Source organism: Engraulis encrasicolus, chromosome 14, assembly GCF_034702125.1.
Source record: "Engraulis encrasicolus isolate BLACKSEA-1 chromosome 14, IST_EnEncr_1.0, whole genome shotgun sequence".
NCBI classification, from domain to species: domain Eukaryota; kingdom Metazoa; phylum Chordata; class Actinopteri; order Clupeiformes; family Engraulidae; genus Engraulis; species Engraulis encrasicolus.
Window position 1 is genome coordinate 35,951,560 of NC_085870.1, and position 18,728 is coordinate 35,970,287.

The 18,728-nt window shown below is 43.8% G+C and overlaps 1 protein-coding gene across 2 annotated transcripts; it reads left to right on the top strand.

The window, feature by feature from the left end:
• On the top strand, positions 1-11,437 carry LOC134462515 (tubulin alpha-1A chain). Of its 2 annotated transcripts, none has more exons than XM_063215585.1 (4): positions 1-134; positions 1,088-1,310; positions 1,401-1,549; positions 1,688-2,902. In XM_063215585.1, exons 1-4 carry the CDS (start codon positions 132-134, stop codon positions 2,666-2,668), a joined length of 1,356 nt encoding a protein of 451 aa, XP_063071655.1. In that variant the 5' UTR covers positions 1-131; the 3' UTR covers positions 2,669-2,902. The 2 variants fall into 2 exon arrangements, with proteins under 2 accessions (XP_063071655.1, XP_063071656.1); XM_063215586.1 differs by lacking the exons at positions 1-134; positions 1,088-1,310; positions 1,401-1,549; positions 1,688-2,902 and adding exons at positions 6,270-6,362; positions 9,186-9,408; positions 9,498-9,646; positions 10,331-11,437.
• The last annotated feature ends 7,291 nt before the right edge of the window (positions 11,438-18,728 follow it).

Here is an 18,728-nt window from a genome sequence, read left to right on the forward strand (position 1 = left end):
TCCGTTGGTCTTGCTGTCTGGCGCACACTCAGGCACCGCCTCCCAGCTCTCTGCTCCTGCAGCTATCTGGAAGAATTCAACATTCAACTCTTCAGCGCCTCCATCAACCGTCGCTTCCGAGAGGGAACAAAATGGTGAGACAATAACCTCCTTTGTTAGCTTGCATAACCTGATTTGTGGGGACAAAAATGGTCAGAAATGGTTAATTTTCTGTATTGTATGAAAGGGTGTTAAATTTTGGGTGTTTTTCGACTGACGGCCACTGGGGTATCATGTGCTTTTTGTGATGGTGGTACTTTCATCCACATCATGTCGGCTGGGACATCTCGTCTCAAGACAAATGCAGCTCTAGTTCCGAAAGAAACAGCGGTTATTGTGTTATCAAATGAATGTTTATCATTTTATTTCTGTTGAAATACCAACTCCCACACTATAGCTAAAAACGTGAGCGTTGAATGCATCCCTTGTTCCAATGAAATTATGGTTCCTTACACGCGCGACCGCTAGGAGAAATTTGGATTGGGTGTGAACCGGCAGACTCTATGCGTGCACGAGACAGCGTGTGGTGCTGTAATTATTTTTTAAAGCTACTCTACAAAACAACATAGGCTACCACAGGTCGTCTACTGACTGGAGGATGGATATCACATTATGCTGAATAAAAGATAACCTCAACAAGTTCACATTTGAACTGAATAAAAGTGCTCAAGAATATTTAAGGCCATAGGAAATGATGATAATGAAAATCTTCTAGTCTTAATTTGGAAATGTTATAGGAGTGTGTCTGAATTGATCTTTTTTGACAGGTCAGCTAGGGTGTGTCCCCTGGCTGTAGTCTTCTGTGAGAACCGGCATAGGCTGTGTAGAGCACATTGTTGTGGTGGCACACTAAATAATAAGGCCCATCACAACTAAACCTTTGTTGCTGATATCTATTTCAATCTATTTATTCCTAAAATCCACGTCTTAGGTATTTTACATTCAAAAGGTTGCCCATTTATTTATTTTTTAAAAAGTGTTATTTCATTATTTTCTGCAAAACAAAAATAAGTCTTCTAACCATCCCTTTTGTCTTCTCTGTGAACAGCGTGAGTGTATCTCCATCCACGTGGGCCAGGCTGGCGTGCAGATTGGCAATGCCTGCTGGGAGCTGTACTGTCTGGAGCATGGCATCCAGCCGGACGGGCAGATGCCCAGCGACAAGACCATCGGAGGAGGAGACGACTCCTTCAACACCTTCTTCAGCGAGACTGGAGCTGGCAAGCACGTCCCCAGGGCTGTGTTTGTGGACCTGGAGCCCACAGTCATCGGTAAGCTGGGAAGCCAGTGACTGACATTATTGGCTTACCGTGTTTTGTGTAATGTGTAAATGAGGAGCTGACAGATCTGTCTTGGTTTAGATGAGGTGCGCACTGGAACCTACCGCCAGCTGTTCCACCCTGAGCAGCTGATCACTGGAAAGGAGGATGCTGCCAACAACTACGCCCGTGGGCATTACACTATTGGCAAGGAGATCATCGACCTGGTTCTGGACAGGATCCGCAAACTGGTAAGGATACAAAATGGAAAGTTGTTGCCATTTGAGGGCAGAACATTAGTTGAATATCAACTTTACCACTATGTTGTTTTCTGACCTGCAAGGTTGTATACTAATTATGCTTAATGGCCTGTAATTCCCTTTCTCCAGGCTGACCAGTGCACTGGGCTTCAGGGCTTCCTGGTCTTCCACAGCTTCGGAGGTGGCACCGGCTCTGGTTTCACCTCCCTGCTGATGGAGCGCCTCTCTGTCGACTACGGCAAGAAGTCCAAGCTGGAGTTCTCCATCTACCCAGCTCCCCAGGTGTCCACTGCAGTGGTGGAGCCCTACAACTCCATCCTGACCACCCACACCACCCTGGAGCACTCAGACTGTGCCTTCATGGTGGACAATGAGGCCATCTATGATATCTGCCGTAGGAACCTCGATATTGAGCGTCCTACCTACACCAACCTTAACAGGTTGATTGGCCAAATTGTGTCCTCCATCACTGCCTCTCTGCGTTTCGATGGTGCCCTGAATGTTGATCTGACTGAGTTCCAGACCAACTTGGTGCCCTACCCTCGTATCCACTTCCCCCTGGCCACATATGCCCCAGTGATCTCCGCTGAGAAGGCATACCATGAACAACTCTCAGTGGCTGAGATCACCAATGCTTGCTTTGAGCCATCCAATCAGATGGTCAAATGTGACCCCCGTCACGGCAAGTACATGGCCTGCTGCCTGCTGTACCGTGGTGACGTGGTGCCCAAAGATGTCAATGCTGCCATCGCCACCATCAAGACCAAGCGCACCATCCAGTTTGTGGACTGGTGCCCCACTGGTTTCAAGGTGGGCATTAACTACCAGCCCCCTACCGTAGTACCTGGTGGCGACCTGGCCAAGGTGCAGAGGGCCGTGTGCATGCTGAGCAACACCACTGCTATCGCAGAGGCCTGGGCCAGGCTTGACCACAAGTTTGACCTGATGTACGCCAAGCGCGCCTTTGTACACTGGTACGTAGGTGAGGGTATGGAGGAGGGAGAGTTCTCCGAGGCCAGAGAGGACATGGCCGCCCTGGAGAAGGATTACGAGGAGGTCGGTGTCGACTCCATCGAGGGCGAGGGTGAGGAGGAAGGAGAGGAGTATTAAACTGTTCCTCACAGTTGTGTGCTGCCTATTCCCTAACAAACAATTGCCATTCCTTCTCCATCATGACTTTTGCCCACTACAGTATTAAGTGAGGGCTGGCCCAATCGCCATGTTCCACCTGGTGATAGGCCTCCTCTAGTCCACACAAACTTTATCAGTGTGCTAGTAAAGGCTGGGTCCAATGCTTTGCCTTTGTGATACTAGAACTTTGGTGGCTAGAACCTAATAAAGACCTCACCCAACTGACATGATTGTTGTTGCAATGTTTTTTTTCTACACTTGTACTGTACTTTTGCTCAGTTTTGACATAATTTGAAGGTATACCATGATGTAAGACATTCCTTTATGAGTACCTCAGAGAATAAATGTTACTGTCAAATAATTCAAACTTGCAATAGAAAAATTGATTACATAGGCTGAATATACATGACCATGAACTCAAGATAATATGGTAACGCTTTCTATGAAGCCCATATCTCACATTATGAGCGCGCAACTTATAATGCACATCATAATTAATCATAGTGCATTATGACAGTTATAATGTATTATAAGCCCCATTCACTGCCTGTAGTTTATAACCATTCACGAGCACTCAAAACACCCTAACATTTATAATGCATTATAAGCTAGATTTACAGCTATTCATGACTGTTGATATACTCCATCATGAAGCGTTAGTGTGTAGTCATAATGCAATATGATTATGATGCACATTATTATGTTATGTTATGTTTGTTAGAAATGTACTCATAATGCGCTATAGATATGGGCTTCACAGAAAGTGTTACCAATAATATAATATGTGATTGACTTCATGTTTATCAATTACCAACTCTACTGACTTAATTAACACCCATGCAATGTTGGGCAGGTGTTTTGAGTGAGGTTTCATGCGCCAAACTTTGGCTCCCTCCTCTGGTCATGCCTATTTCTTCAGCAGTGTTTCTTGAACACAAAGAAGTACAATAGCTCACAACACCAATGTGAGGGCCGGCTGGCATTGAAAAAGAAATAATGATGGCTTTTTACAGGGCTTCAATCGAATCAATCATCAGATATGGGATCGTGGTATGGTTTGGGAACCTTTCTGTGAAATTGAAAGCTGAACTACAAACTCTCATTAAGAGAGCAGGGAAAATAATGGGCATGCCCCCTCCCACATCACTGCAGGCCTTATTTGACGAAACAGTAAAAAGACAGGGTCTGAAGATCATAGAGGATGATGAACATATTTTGCATGGGGAATATGAGATACTGCCCTCAGGGAAGAGATACAGGCTACCCAACTGTAATACTAATAGGTTCAAATTTTCAATGGTCCCTTGGTCAATAAGGATACTAAATAGCAGGTCTTAGTGGTGCGCATGTGTGTGGGTGTGTGAGAGAGAGAGGAGAGTGTGTGTGTGCGTGTGTGTGTGTGTGTGGGGGGGTACTTTTATGTAGCATTACACTTTTGTACATGTAGCATTATAGTTTTTATCTCCTGTATTTTATTTTATTATTTTTTCTGAGCAATAGCTCTAGCTCAGAGTATGTGCAATATCTAGGTTTGTATACGCCTTTGGATGACTCAGGGCCAAAACTGGAACGTTGGGTGTAACACTAACAATGGTCGTCTGTTACCTGTTTACACGTTTGTTTGTGCTTTGTGGTCCTAAGTCTGTCTATTGTGGTAATTTGATGTTAATTGTGAATCACACTTTCTCATGTCCATTCTGAATTTCTCTCCTGAAGAGACAATAAAGGATAATCTAATCTAATCTAATGTTGTTGCCTGGGGAGTGTTTTTGTTTCTGCACAATCAGGAGTTTAAAGTCGAGGTTACTTTGGGTACTCATAGGCCTAAGGACATGATATTACATAGTACCTATATAATGAATTTACTTTCATTTCAACTTAATACAACTCTAAACTATCTATCTATCTAAATTAAGTTGAGTTGCAGACAGAAGATAGTGTGTGCTTTCACGATCACCTTCATGCATTGTTACATTACATTACATTAGATTACACTTTGCTGATGCTTTTATCCAAAGCGATTCACAAGTATTTAAAGGGTATTGGTTACAGTCTCTTGCGCAATGTAGGGTTAGGTTAGGTGCCTCGCTCAAGGGGACTTCAGCCATAAACTGATGTGTGGGGAGAGGTAAGGGTGAGATTTGAACCTGCAACCCTAAAGACAGGGGTGGGGAACCCATGTCTCGAGGGCCGTATACAGCCCTTGAGGCCGTTTTATCCGGCCCCTGGCATAATTTCAATGTTATGCAGCTTCACATTAAATATAACATAGTTTGCAAAGGAATCTTAGAAATTACATTTGCAATAAATTAAGTTATATTCAGGGGACCAAGAGAAGGTGGGGCCTGTTTTAAAGCTGGCTGCCTTCAATATAGGCCCAAAGTGCAGGGGGAAATCCTGGTTTGTGCTCATAGTGCGGCCCTTGGAGGACTTTGAGGTCCGTTGGAGGGATTTGAAGTGGCCACTCGAATGAAAAAGGTTCCCCATCCCTGCCTTAAGACTTAAGACTACCTCCCCAACCATTAGGCCAAGGCTGCCTTGTTGCTCTGAAACTGGCCATTATCAGCTTAATACAGTACATTATTTGACAAAAACGTGTGTATGTGTCAACACCTGATCTTTCTCAATACATGGTCATGATGTCTGAAGAGCAATGCCTATTCATGGGGATAATATAGCCTACCTAATTCTTCTGTCTATTCTCTCCGTGTATCTGCCAATATTTTAGTGTAGGCCTAACTGGTTAACCATCGCAGTAAGTTAAATGTGCACATGTAATATTTTTTGTAGTTTATTTCCAGAATTCCTGCTGCCCATTCACAAATGTTACCTTGATCATGAATACTTACCACCACCACCAAATTAAGTATTCATTATGACTGGGAAAATAACACTTTTCATACATGAAAGGGGGATGTTCTCCATGCCTGCCATTTTGAATCTCCAGAAATGGACATTTTTAGCTGCAAAGCAAAACTTACTGTAGCCTACTTTGGTTATAGTAAATATTGGTTTATTATTTAGTAAATATTCATGGAAAGATAAAATTTGGTAATAGGCAGCACAGTTTCAATGAGAAGCATAGTTGCAGTACACATTCTGCCCACATTCTACACAATGCACCTTTAAGGATGTAGGCTACCAGTTCCTCACATAGGCTACTGTGATTGCAAACTCAGACTAGATTATGTCTCCAATATTATGGCAGCCAGGTGGTTATGAAGTGGACTAGTCTTTTTAAATACGTTTTAATAGACTACTGACACTTTCTTTTAGGCTACATAATTTTACATACAACACATGCGTTTTAGACCTTCTGTGCAGACAGTGCGCGCAGTTATTACAGGACACGGTGAAAATACCTCATCCGGATGAGATCTTATCAACTGCCGCGAGTCTCTCTTCATGCAAATTCATTCATGCCTCTTTAGATATTTAGCTTTCGACAGACCAATAAGCATGGCTAAATTCTTCCTTTTCCGGCTTGGGGTGGTGCCTTTTGATGCAAACCCCGCCTCAACATGTGACAGCCAGTATATAGCTTAGCACCCCACCCGTCATCAATCAAGAACTTCTCACAACAGACTCCTAAAGGTCTCTACGTGAGGGTTAATAGGACCGGAATTTTGCATTTTTATTTGTACTTCTATTCCATATCTTCACCTTAAATATGGTAAGCGCTTAACAATTGTCGTGATATGTTGTTTCTTTTTGTCATAAGTCATACTAATTTTATTTTGCGTGTCACTTATAAAAGTTGACACAGTAGCCTAATATCTGATGTAGTCTTGACTATCAAAATGTATTAGGCTATACTTTTGAGTTCATAAAATGCATCGCAACGATGTCTTTATACAACGTCACTGCCACTAAACGGCAGGAATTATTATATCTTTTCAGAAGGCCTGTTTAGATTCTTTCTTTGAAACACAACTAACTGTATCGATATAAAGCGTCTTTGCCTCTGCGCCACAGATTTAAAATTCTCTTTGTCTGAGCGGAACATTTCCTAGTTCACCCCTCCTCTTCAGCCCAGACGCTTTGTTACACTGTTGCATAGCGGTTATGTGACCAGCGTGTCGTTGAGCATTTTTCTGTTAGTTTCATCATTGGCCGCCCATAACGTCTTTGTGTGTGAAAGTCACATAGCCTACTGTCTGATGTCCATGGCAGTTGCAATTTAACCACGCATTGCTCCAAATATGAGATCCCAACATTTTCATATGGCACATCAGTGGGTTGTCAGTGACCCATTTACCCATTTCTTGAGACTTAGCAACCATCTTGTCGCCCTACATTTTACAGTGGTTTAGTGAAATTTGCTGCCATACACCCCTCGGGCAGACATGAACAAGCGCAAACCGTTACCCAAAGCTGAGAGAATGACTTCACCGCGCTGACTCTGTGCTGCATTATTTAGGCGGGATTAGCACACAAATCATTGTTAATCAGACCATTGTGATGGGGACTGGTGAAAACACCCGGTGCCCGCTGAAGATCATCCGACCGTGCGTAATGAGACTAAACGAACGCACGCATGACATCATCTTGACACATAACCACCACCTTCTTCGTGTGACACATTGATCTACGCACGTAGTGATTCTTGTCGCGGCTGGCCTCTTAGTTTTAATCGCCTCTGACGCAGCACAAATGAACACTGGCTACCCGTTACTGCCTTATTTACCATAGGCCTATATATTGCATCAGATGTTCTGGCAAAAAAAAAAAAAAACAGACAATCCTAAATATATTTCTCCACGAACAGTGTTGACACTGTGTCTAGTGCTAATTAAGAAGGAGGTTTGGTTTTATCAGAGGATGCAACAAGCTGCTGAGAGTCTGAATGAGAGTGTGGTAGACTCAGGTATTGGATCAAACTAGCAATGCGCTGTGCCAGCTCTCCATGTCATGTGCGCGCCCTGCCCCGTGGTTACTCTAGTCTCTCTGCCGCAGAGTCGCCCAGGCCTGCCATGGCTTTTTCGCCGCATAGAACAGGAACGTGCTGAGTCATATAGAACGTTGTCTCTCTCTCATACACACTTATTCATGCATGCGGACAGGACACACGCGTGGCCTCTTGATGGATGCAGATGGACCAACCAGCAGGCCTGTTCACTTTTTGCTGAAAATATTCAAGTACATCGTAATAACATGGCCATGACAATACAGAGGGATTAAGGCTCTTAATCCCTCATATTGTCAGTAATTTAAGCAATTTAAGAGAGATTAAGATTTAGTCATACAATTTTGGTGACAGTAAGGTTCTGCACAAAGGGGTTGTAATAAACAGCAAAAGACGAAACACACCATGTGCACTCCAGGATCAATTAAAAATATATCTTCTACTTGCTGTTTTCAATTTCGTAGTCTCCCTCCCAACTGACTTGCAGTTCTGCATTTGGTGGCTATCATCATGTGACTGTCTAATATGGATAGGATAGCAGTCACAGACGAAACATACACAAGAGTTAGGCCTACGTTTTGAAACAAGGGAAGCATTCAGCGTTGCAGCACACCGCACTCTGACCACTTCGTCTTGCACCACATAAATATTAGGAAATCACCCAGGCTATAGAGAATGTCATCACTACACGGTAGGGGTGTGCCAAAGACAAGGGTATTGTGATACTTATTTTCATGATAGGCCTATACTGCATCAATCCATGATGATAGATTACTTAATAATAATACAATTCTATTTTTCACTGGTTCATTTTGTTTAGTAGAGACTAGAGAGTAGGTAACATTTCTGTTGTGATGGAAGGTCTTTCCCAGATGCTGAAATGTTTAGATAAAATGAATTGACTCATGAATGCTACACAACAACTGACTAATAAGCAGTATTTTTTACACATTTATTGAAGTAAAAATATTGTGATTCATCGCAATACATGAATACAGTGCATTGTGATATGTGTGTCGTGATGCACATTGAATCGTGAACCCTTTGCCAAAACCCACCCCTAATGGCAACATGCTGAAGTTGGGACGAACCAACCCTGCTCTACCGTGTCTCCAGCCCTTTATTCACTTTTTGACTTCTGTCTTTTTTGTGTTCAGCGTGACTCCATAGCGGGTGTGCAGTCTTCCCTTTTTTGCATATACATACTAGCCTAGTAAACTAGCCCCACCCACCAGCGGCCAAACTTATTTTTGCCTGCGAGTGGGTCTAGCCTCGAACAATGTCCCATGCCCTGAAACTGGCAGACCAATCACAACGCAGGAGATTTACTTTGAATCTTTGGATGCAAAGCGGACTGGGTTTTTTTTTGGGGGGGGGGACGACAAAGCGTTGGCCAATAGGCACAGACACAATTTGAAAAACGGGTTGCTTCCATCAACAATCTTCCGATGTCTCATTGATCGGGGCCAGACTAAATATTCACATTTTAATCTCACATTTAGTCTGGCTTGCCAGGCCATATATACATACACAAATTAAAAAAAACAAGGAAAGTGTACTAAATATCCCTTTTGTCTTCTCTGTGAACAGCGTGAGTGTATCTCCATCCACGTGGGCCAGGCTGGCGTGCAGATTGGCAATGCCTGCTGGGAGCTGTACTGTCTGGAGCATGGCATCCAGCCGGACGGGCAGATGCCCAGTGACAAGATCAGAGGAGGAGGAGACGACTCCTTCAACACCTTCTTCAGCGAGACTGGAGCTGGCAAGCACGTCCCCAGGGCTGTGTTTGTGGACCTGGAGCCCACAGTCATCGGTAAGCTGGAAGCCAGTGACTGACATTATTGGCTTACCGTGTTTTGTGTAATGTGTAAATGAGGAGCTGACAGATCTGTCTTGGTTTAGATGAGGTGCGCAGTGGAACCTACCGCCAGCTGTTCCACCCTGAGCAGCTGATCACTGGAAAGGAGGATGCTGCCAACAACTACGCCCGTGGGCATTACACTATTGGCAAGGAGATCATCGACCTGGTTCTGGACAGGATCCGCAAATTGGTAAGTATCATAAGGTGTAGTTTATATTAATTTGTTTCTATATAGTTTCTATTGCGAATGCACTGGCCATTTACATTAAAATACTGGAAAACGACTTCATAGGTGGAAGGATTCAAAGATGCCAGAGCCCACCTATAAGGATTCGAATACGATGGTGATTTAGCATCGAGAAACGGTGAGAAACGAGGATACGCTCTGTTAAGCTCTAGCTACTCGTCCTAGTTGGACAACATCACTATGGCGTGCTCCTCCCTGATTCACTGGGCTGGTATCCCTGGTCATGTGACTTGAGAGCGAGAAGGCAAACAAACAGCCGTGCTTCACTTCAGCTAGCATAGACTAGCAAATCAACCGACCCATGTTTCTTTGTAAACAGAGTAGCTTTTTACTAAGAGGACAGAAATTTTGTTTGTAAACGTAAATAGTTTGGAAGACGCCGACACGCTATGGTGAAATGGATCAATATAAACGGAGCCTATCTGTGATGCTAGTCAGTCCATTAAAATAAAATACAAGAACTACACTCGAGTGCAGCTTTTCTACAAAAAAAGTATCTAAAAATACATTAAAGTTATTGTCATCTAAGGATCAATTATCATTTTATTACCAATATTGTCAATATGTTCTTATTTTTCCAATTGTACTGCTAATTATGCTTAATGCAATGTAATTCTCTCCTTCCAGTCTGACCAGTGCACTGGGCTTCAGGGATTCCTGGTCTTCCACAGCTTCGGAGGTGGCACCGGCTCTGGTTTCACCTCCCTGCTGATGGAGCGCCTCTCTGTCGACTACGGCAAGAAGTCCAAGCTGGAGTTCTCCATCTACCCAGCTCCCCAGGTGTCCACTGCAGTGGTGGAGCCCTACAACTCCATCCTGACCACCCACACCACCCTGGAGCACTCAGACTGTGCCTTCATGGTGGACAATGAGGCCATCTATGATATCTGCCGTAGGAACCTCGATATTGAGCGTCCTTCTTACACCAACCTCAACAGGTTGATTAGCCAAATTGTGTCCTCTATTACCGCCTCACTGCGTTTTGATGGTGCCCTGAATGTTGACCTGACTGAGTTCCAGACCAACTTGGTGCCCTACCCTCGTATCCACTTCCCCCTGGCCACATATGCCCCAGTGATCTCCGCTGAGAAGGCATACCACGAGCAGCTAACTGTAGCAGAAATTACAAGTGCTTGCTTTGAGCCAGCCAATCAGATGGTCAAATGTGACCCCCGTCATGGCAAGTACATGGCCTGCTGTCTGCTATACCGTGGTGACGTGGTGCCCAAAGATGTCAATGCTGCCATCGCCACCATCAAGACCAAGCGCAGCATCCAGTTTGTGGACTGGTGCCCCACTGGTTTCAAGGTGGGCATTAACTACCAGCCCCCTACCGTAGTACCTGGTGGCGACCTGGCCAAGGTGCAGAGGGCCGTGTGCATGCTGAGCAACACCACTGCTATCGCAGAGGCCTGGGCCAGGCTTGACCACAAGTTTGACCTGATGTACGCCAAGCGCGCCTTCGTGCACTGGTACGTAGGTGAGGGTATGGAGGAGGGAGAGTTCTCCGAGGCCAGAGAGGACATGGCCGCCCTGGAGAAGGATTACGAGGAGGTGGGGGCAGATAGCGTGGAGGGCGATGAGGAAGGAGAAGAATACTGAGTGTCAATTCTTGATGTGAATGTCATTCTCTGTCAGCTACAGGTTATAACCACTTTTTTCTGTTTCTTGACCAGTCTGACCTTAAATGTGCCTAAATCCTTCACTGAAACAATAAAATTGTAGTGACAGTTACATCTTGTGACTTTGTTCTTTTTTTCTCCCATCACATTAAGTATCTATTATTATATGGTTGTGACGTCATCTGTCGAATGCTCCATTCATTTCAACGGGGCTCCCCAACGTTCGGACGTCTGTTATTTTTCGATAACGGACGGGTTGGTCTATAACAGACCGCTGTCAATGGCAACAAGACTTTTCACTGCTAAAGCGACTTTTCAACAAGACTCTAATCAGCTGCTGTGATAGACAGCGTTGTCCTGGCTACCGCTGTCAATGGCAACAAGACGTTCACTGCTAAAGCCACTGGCTTGTATACAAGTCAGTGGCTAAAGCGAATGTTTCATATCACTCCGGTCTTTTGTCACTCTAATCAGCTGCTGTGATAGACAACACCTGTTGTCCTGGCTAGCCTACCTAGCTGTTGCCTAGCGGTGTTCCACAACGGTACTGTTTTGTTTTGCGCAGTAACATTAAATAGGTCTAAAGAAATGTCCCCGCATGTGTGAATCATGTAAGTATATCCATATAATAAGCGGGTTAACTTTCGGCGAGTCGGTCGCTTTGTGGAATAGCAGCACTTCAGAGAGAACAAGACCCCTCCGCTCCGCGTCGGGGTCTAAAGATTCTCTCTGTCGTGCTGCTATTCCACGGTAGCGACCTTCTCGCCGAACGTTAACCCTTACTTGTTTGTGGTTCTTGTTGTTGTTGATGTGAAAGCACTCTTTCCTTTTTTATGTGCTATTTCTCAGTGTCATAATAAGGTGCTAATAAAATACACATCATTTTTTTCTCTTATCTTCTAATAATAGACATAATACATCTAAAGGTCAGCATCTACTTGATCACACATCTACTTAGTCTAAATGAAATCCAATCCATCATCAATGCGGATGAAAAGAGTGGTATGCATTTAAGTCTAGGACTTGCTGCTATATAATAGGTGCCCACTGGTAAATATGCACATATCAAACGGCGTTGAAGATTAAATGTGCATGTAGCACAAAGATTGATCCCATGAAAAAGTAAAAAAATAAAAAAAGTACACATTACAGCAAGGGTGGGCAAACTCAGGCCCAGGGGCCACATGTGGCCCGCTGAGCCATTTCATCTGGCCCGCAGAGCTTTTACAAGAAATACAACTTTAAAATCCAGTACGATGCTCTCATTCAACATTCTTAAAATGGCTGCCCAATACAGGGGTCTTTTGACTTTGCGATTAAGAAAAGCTGTATTCATCAATGAAACAGTCAAAAAGTTATGTCGATGTAGGCCTACATTGTTTTGTTATTTCTGACACAAGTTGCCTGCAACATTTGGCCCTTCGGACAATATTGTAAACCCAATGTGGCCCTTGAGCCAAAATAACTGCCCACCCCTGCATTACAGGACAATTCATGAGATGCCGATCATACTGCTGATTCTACAGCAGTTAAACCATGAGAGGCTAGGAAACCTATATACCCCCTAGACAGAAGTGCTGTGTGTTATTATACCGAAACTGCACATCACAACATGAGAGGGACATAAGTGACAGCTGCAGTCCATAACAGCAATCACTGTTGGTATTGAACGGTCCTGCTGCGCACAGGAAGGAATAGAAGCCCTTTCCTGCATTATTGATGCTCGCGTTCCCTAACTGCTGAGCAGGTCCTTCTGAGTTACCGTTAGCATTAGGGTCCTCGTGGGCATGATAGTGTGTAGCCTGTAGCCTATGGCCTATGGCCTATTGCTATGTCATTAAAAAGTGCATTGTGTGCAAGCCTCTGCAATCAACTATTTTACAAGCGCCTATCTAATAATGTGAGCAGGGAAGTTGACGGGTGTGTGTGTGTGTGTGTGTGTCTGTTGGGGTACAAACCAGTCAGTTGTCCCAGACCCAGGGAGTTTGGGGGCCCAAATTTGGGTCCTCATTTCATTGTATGTATTGGTTGGGGAACCCTGAGCTCGGCAAAAGCTGTTAGCAGCAGCCCTGAATGTCAGTCACCACGATACAGCATTTCCTGACTTGCGCCATGCAGTGCTCTGTAATGCAACCTGACACAAACAGAAAAAGAGGAACTGAAGATGGAGACCACACAGGCATGCATGCTAAACATGATGTGTGTGGTGTGGTCTCATCAACCATATCAGTTACATGCAGACATCTGCAATTGTGCTCAGAATAATAGCAGTGCCTTTGCAAAAGTGAGTAAATGTCATGATTCTTCAAATAAATTGTACTTTCATGAGAAGCAATGCATTGGGGACACTGCACAGTCACTGCACATTATATTTCAAAGCAAAAAAAAAATCCAAAGCAAGAAAATAATTCCATTTTATAATATTTCACAGAAAGCGTGTTGACATCTGTCTTTGGAAACTCAAAAATGTTCTGTACAAACTAACACATTCTTGTAAATTCAACTTTGCTGAGCATCCTAAACTAATGTTTTGTTGCATAACCATGTAACAGTTTTACATCTGTGGTGTATGGAATTGACCAATGTCCGGCAACGGTCAACAGGTATTGCAGTCCAGGTCAATTGTATTACATTCCACAATTCCTTTTTTATTTATTTGAAGACTCTTGACATTTATACACTTTTGTAAAGGCACTGCTTGCTATTATTCTGAGCACAACTATACATCTACACAGCATGTATGTCGCTGCACAGTGTGCATGATTAAAGAGAATGTTTTAATCAGCTATATCAGCTGTCTGATCTAAATGCTAGTCGTGTGAGGTCATCAGTAACAGTGACAATGTTGGCCTTTACCATAGAATTAAGACTATGGGCTTGAGAGTGTGTGTGAAATGACCCACACTAGAGGCAATAGGTACTTGATTAATCACGGCTGTCTAATAAAGAGCACGAGTCAAAAGGAGTGAAAAAGACTGTTCAGACCCCAGTTGACATTTGCCAGTGCTGAGCAGCAAACCTGTTTTTCTGGGTAAAAAATTCTGCCTCTAACTATAAGAAATCACGAGAGTTCACAAGAAGCCACATTTATTCAATACTGCTGCTGCTACTTCAGTGGCTGTGAAGAAGATGGAAACTTGACATGCTGTCAACCTCATAATAGTAGGGTGTCATCATGGGGAAAACATCATTTCACTTCAATGCTGCCCTCATTCCCTACCATTAAGTCTGTCATGGAAAAAACAATCGGTTGGCAACAATATGTTGTTTTTTTTCAGAAGTGATGAGATTACAAGGGTTTTCACCAGACATATGAACCAGCAAGGACTCGTTCTTGTGGTCTGTGGACCACCTGCGTGGCATCATTCTCCAAAGTCAGTGGTTCTCAATCTTTTTTGCAGAAATGCTCCCAGACCTCATGTCAATGGTTCATCTTCAGCCTGCCAACGTCCCCCTCAGTATTAAAAAAAACAAAAAAAAGACGAATTTGGAACTGATGCCCGCCTGGGGGTCTGTAGAGCCCCCGTTGAGAAACACTATCCTAAGTTTTCATTTACTGACATTTTCCCAATGGAGTTATGTGAAGTTTTACGCGTAGAATTAGACTACAATTAAAGACACAGTACAACAGAACAAACACACAATGGCTATCAATGTTTACATAATGTTTTTAATTCCGAATTAATAATTCAGAATTCAATTGTTCCGTCAAGTTTACTTTGATTTTTCATTTAATTCCGAATTGTGAAGTGTTTACATGATGTTCTCAAAGCGGAATTAAGCTTTGTTCAGAATTAAAGTGAGTAAATGCTGAATTAAGCGTCTCATGTAAACAAGGCCAATGTTTTAGCTGACAACATGAAATTTCTTGTCTTTGCCTAAAAGGAATATGAAGGGCGTCAAATGCTCTGACCTTTATTGCTGAGAGAATTATCCCTCTGGTTTGACCTGAGGAGCTGGTGAAGAGTTAGAATGACATTTTAAACCTTGCTGAGAGCAAAACTGATGACACAAATTCTGTCAGTCTGTCAGTTACACACTAGCTATGCCGTTGAATGGATTGTGTGACATATTTGGGGCTGTAAATTGACACCAGCCAACCGGCCTAATGCTGGTGAAATTTCAGTTTGGGTAGAAAAGACCAATTTACTAACCACTTTGTTCCATTGGTGAGTGTGCATTGACTAGTAAGATTATCATCTAAAAAAGTTAATTTAGAACCCTGTGTGATACTCAAAAGATAAGACAATATCATAAGTGTGTCTCTGTGTGTGTGTCTGTGTGTGTGTGTGTGCGTGTGCGCGTGTGCTTGTGTACGTGTGTACGTGTGTACGTGTGTGTGTACGTGTGTGCGCGCGGGAGATAGATAGAGAGAGAGAAAGAAAGAAAGAAAGAAAGAAAGAGAGGGGGGTAGATTTGATTGTAAAATATGTCAGAACAAGCACTAGGCTACAGTAAAAGCATGCTGTCCACACGTCCTTGTAGTGGAAAAACTAGTCTGCTGTTACTGTACAGGCAGCCGTCCAAGGTATGAGCCATGGAATAAAGCAGGAAATGAAATGGAATGAAAAATCTCCCAGAGAGCAGCAAGCATTATCACAGGGGAGCAACGGTTGCTATGGCATTAAAGCAACAAAAAAGTCAACAAAAATGTCGTCATTTATGTAGATCACCACCACTCACATTATTTGCATTTACGACGCTAACATATCCATTGAGAGACTGTATGAGATGAATAAAAGACAGGGAATTCTGTGGGCAAGGGCCAAGGAGTGAAAGTCATTGGACATAAGAAACATGATCTGGTGTCATAGGGGAATACTGGTCTTTACCGGAAAAGGACAGTGAGGAATGGCTGCTGCAGTGCGTAATATCCATTAAGAAAAGACAGGAGGGCCAAAGAGAAACCAAGAGACAACGGTTAAAGAGAGAGAGAAAGAGAGAAGGAGGGAGAGAGAGTGAGAGATAGAGAGAGAGAGATAGGGAGAGAGAGAGAGAGAGAGAGAGAGAGAGAGAGAGAGAGAAGGAGGGAGAGAGAGGGATAACCCATTTAAGGGGTAGGACGATTAGATTAGGGTGCAAGGCCCAACACACAGGAAATTAATTAGTAGGAGAGGCCCAGACACAGAAGGCAGCTGCACTGAACTGTAGGCCCACTACTTAAAGCAGAGAGAGAGAGAGAGAGAGAGAGAGAGAGAGAGAGAGAGAGAGAGAGAGAGAGAGAGAGGCGGAGAGAAAGAGAGAGAGAGAGAGAGAGAGAGAGAGAGAGAGAGAGAGAGAGAGAGACTTAAAAAAGCAGAAAGATACCAGGAGAAAAGAAACATGCAGTGAAATATGAGAAAGACAAAGCAACAAGCACAAGAAACTAGTCATAAATAAAAAAGGAGGATTCAACCGAAAGATTTCTGTTAATTATGGAAAATGCACAATGAAACAAAGGTTTAAGAGAACGAATTCACAAATACGCACAGGGATCTATTGTATAAAACATCAGATAAAGACCCTGTCAGGAAGAAGGCACGGAAGAACTCTAAATGACAAAAAGCATGCACAGAGCAGTACATGATGTAGCAAAGTAGAGGGTGAGTGAGTGTATGACGTAGGAAAATGGGATGATGACAAAGGGAGACAGACAGAAAAGGGCAAAGACACAGAGAACGAGAGAGAGAGAGGGAGCAAAAGAGGCAGAGATAGAGAGACACGTTAACAAAGAGACAGACAGAGAGTGTGAAACATACAGAAGGACAGACACAGAGAGCAATAAAAGGAGAGAAGAGCCTCGAAGAAAGACACTGACCGAGAGAGGAGACAGAGAGGGTCATGGGTAGACTGTTTTTACCCCCATGGCACATGAAAAGGCTGCAGTGGCTGACAGAAGCGGGATGCGTGCTCAGCATTGCATCCACATTAAAGCTGACATTCGATTCATTCTCTCTCTACCCATGTGTTGGCAGACCTCACCCTAAAAGCGTATACGCAGTCCTTTTCCTGCACACTCACTCTACACATGCGCCCGCCCCGCACGTGCGCGCGCACACACACACACACACACACACACACACACACACACACACACACACACACACACACACACACACACACACACACACACACACACAAGCATACACCAGCACACACACTCACAACACACAGCAACAGCAGCAAGCTGACTCAAAGCTTTTGTTGATTTTACTTACATCAACAAACAAACATTTTTAACTATCCCAAGCCCAGAGCCAACGCTCACAGGCCAAGTGCTACAATCCCACTAGCAGCTGGGCTTTGCAGAAAACTACAGTATATTACATGCTTGCTGTTGATGGTTGAGACTTCTTAACAGTCATTTATTGGTTATTGCGGGAAAATATATGGCTTTGACAGATCGTGGCGTGTATTATGATGTTGTTTTATTGCTTTGTACAAAGTTCCTCATCACATGTACAGCGCGTTAAGTGTTTTACATTTGTATGTGAAAAATGGGAAAGAGGTTACAGTAATGCCATGTCATGCCGTGTCTGCGGTCGTCAAAGAGGAGTGACATTTGATGGCTTTTAACACACCCCTTCCTCACACGCCTAGCCACCCACCCACCCAATTACCAGCATGACCACATTCTCCTGCAGTGAAGCCATGCCCGAGTCCAAGCCCTGAAAACCATGTTCCCTCCAACTCCGCTCCGCTCCGCGACGCTTTCCTCACTTCACTGCAGTCGCTCAATTAGCTAAAGAGGTGGTGTGGTCTGGACACACACACACACACACACACACACACACATGCACACACACACATGCACAAACACACTTACACAGGGAACACAGGAGAAGGACTGCAGTGCCCTCTGTGCACCCACTCCACTCCTCCGTCCCTCCTCTCCTCCATCCCTCCATCCCCCCAGCCCAGCCCACCGCACCCTCTCTGCCCATATGTCTCCATGTGCCTGTGGATGAAAAGGCCATTTAACAAATGACTTGACTTGAAAATACACGTCAAATCAGGACGACTCTTCAGTGTTATACTGCTAGGCCATCTTTTAATGTCGATGACTATTGCTTCACGATAGGCTTCATGTTAATACAAGTCAATTAAGACACTATAATGCTTAATGATGACAGGAAAATGAGACAAGGCCAATATCTGATCAGAATCAGTTATGAATGCCCAGGACATGGCATCACCTTTACCATTGTTCACAGATGTCTGCTTCATGCCATAAGCAGTTCCGTTCTTTATTCCATATTCCAAGTGGCCTTCCTTGGACTTGGTATTAATAAAGGTCTCATCAGTAAACCCAGGGCAAAAAAGTTGAGAAGTCATGCATTGCTATTTAAAGTTTGAACAATCATGCTTAAATTCAACAACTGGTCAACAAGAAACACACATGGGCTATCAGTCAAATGTTCCAA

What these genes read in the sequence shown, in the direction of transcription:
- LOC134462515 (XM_063215585.1), top strand. An exon ending in CCTGGAGCCCACAGTCATCG is followed by an intron (nt 1,311 to 1,400) that starts GTAAGCTGGGAA and finishes GTCTTGGTTTAG; the next exon opens with ATGAGGTGCGCACTGGAACC. An exon ending in TGGACAGGATCCGCAAACTG is followed by an intron (nt 1,550 to 1,687) that starts GTAAGGATACAA and finishes CCCTTTCTCCAG; the next exon opens with GCTGACCAGTGCACTGGGCT.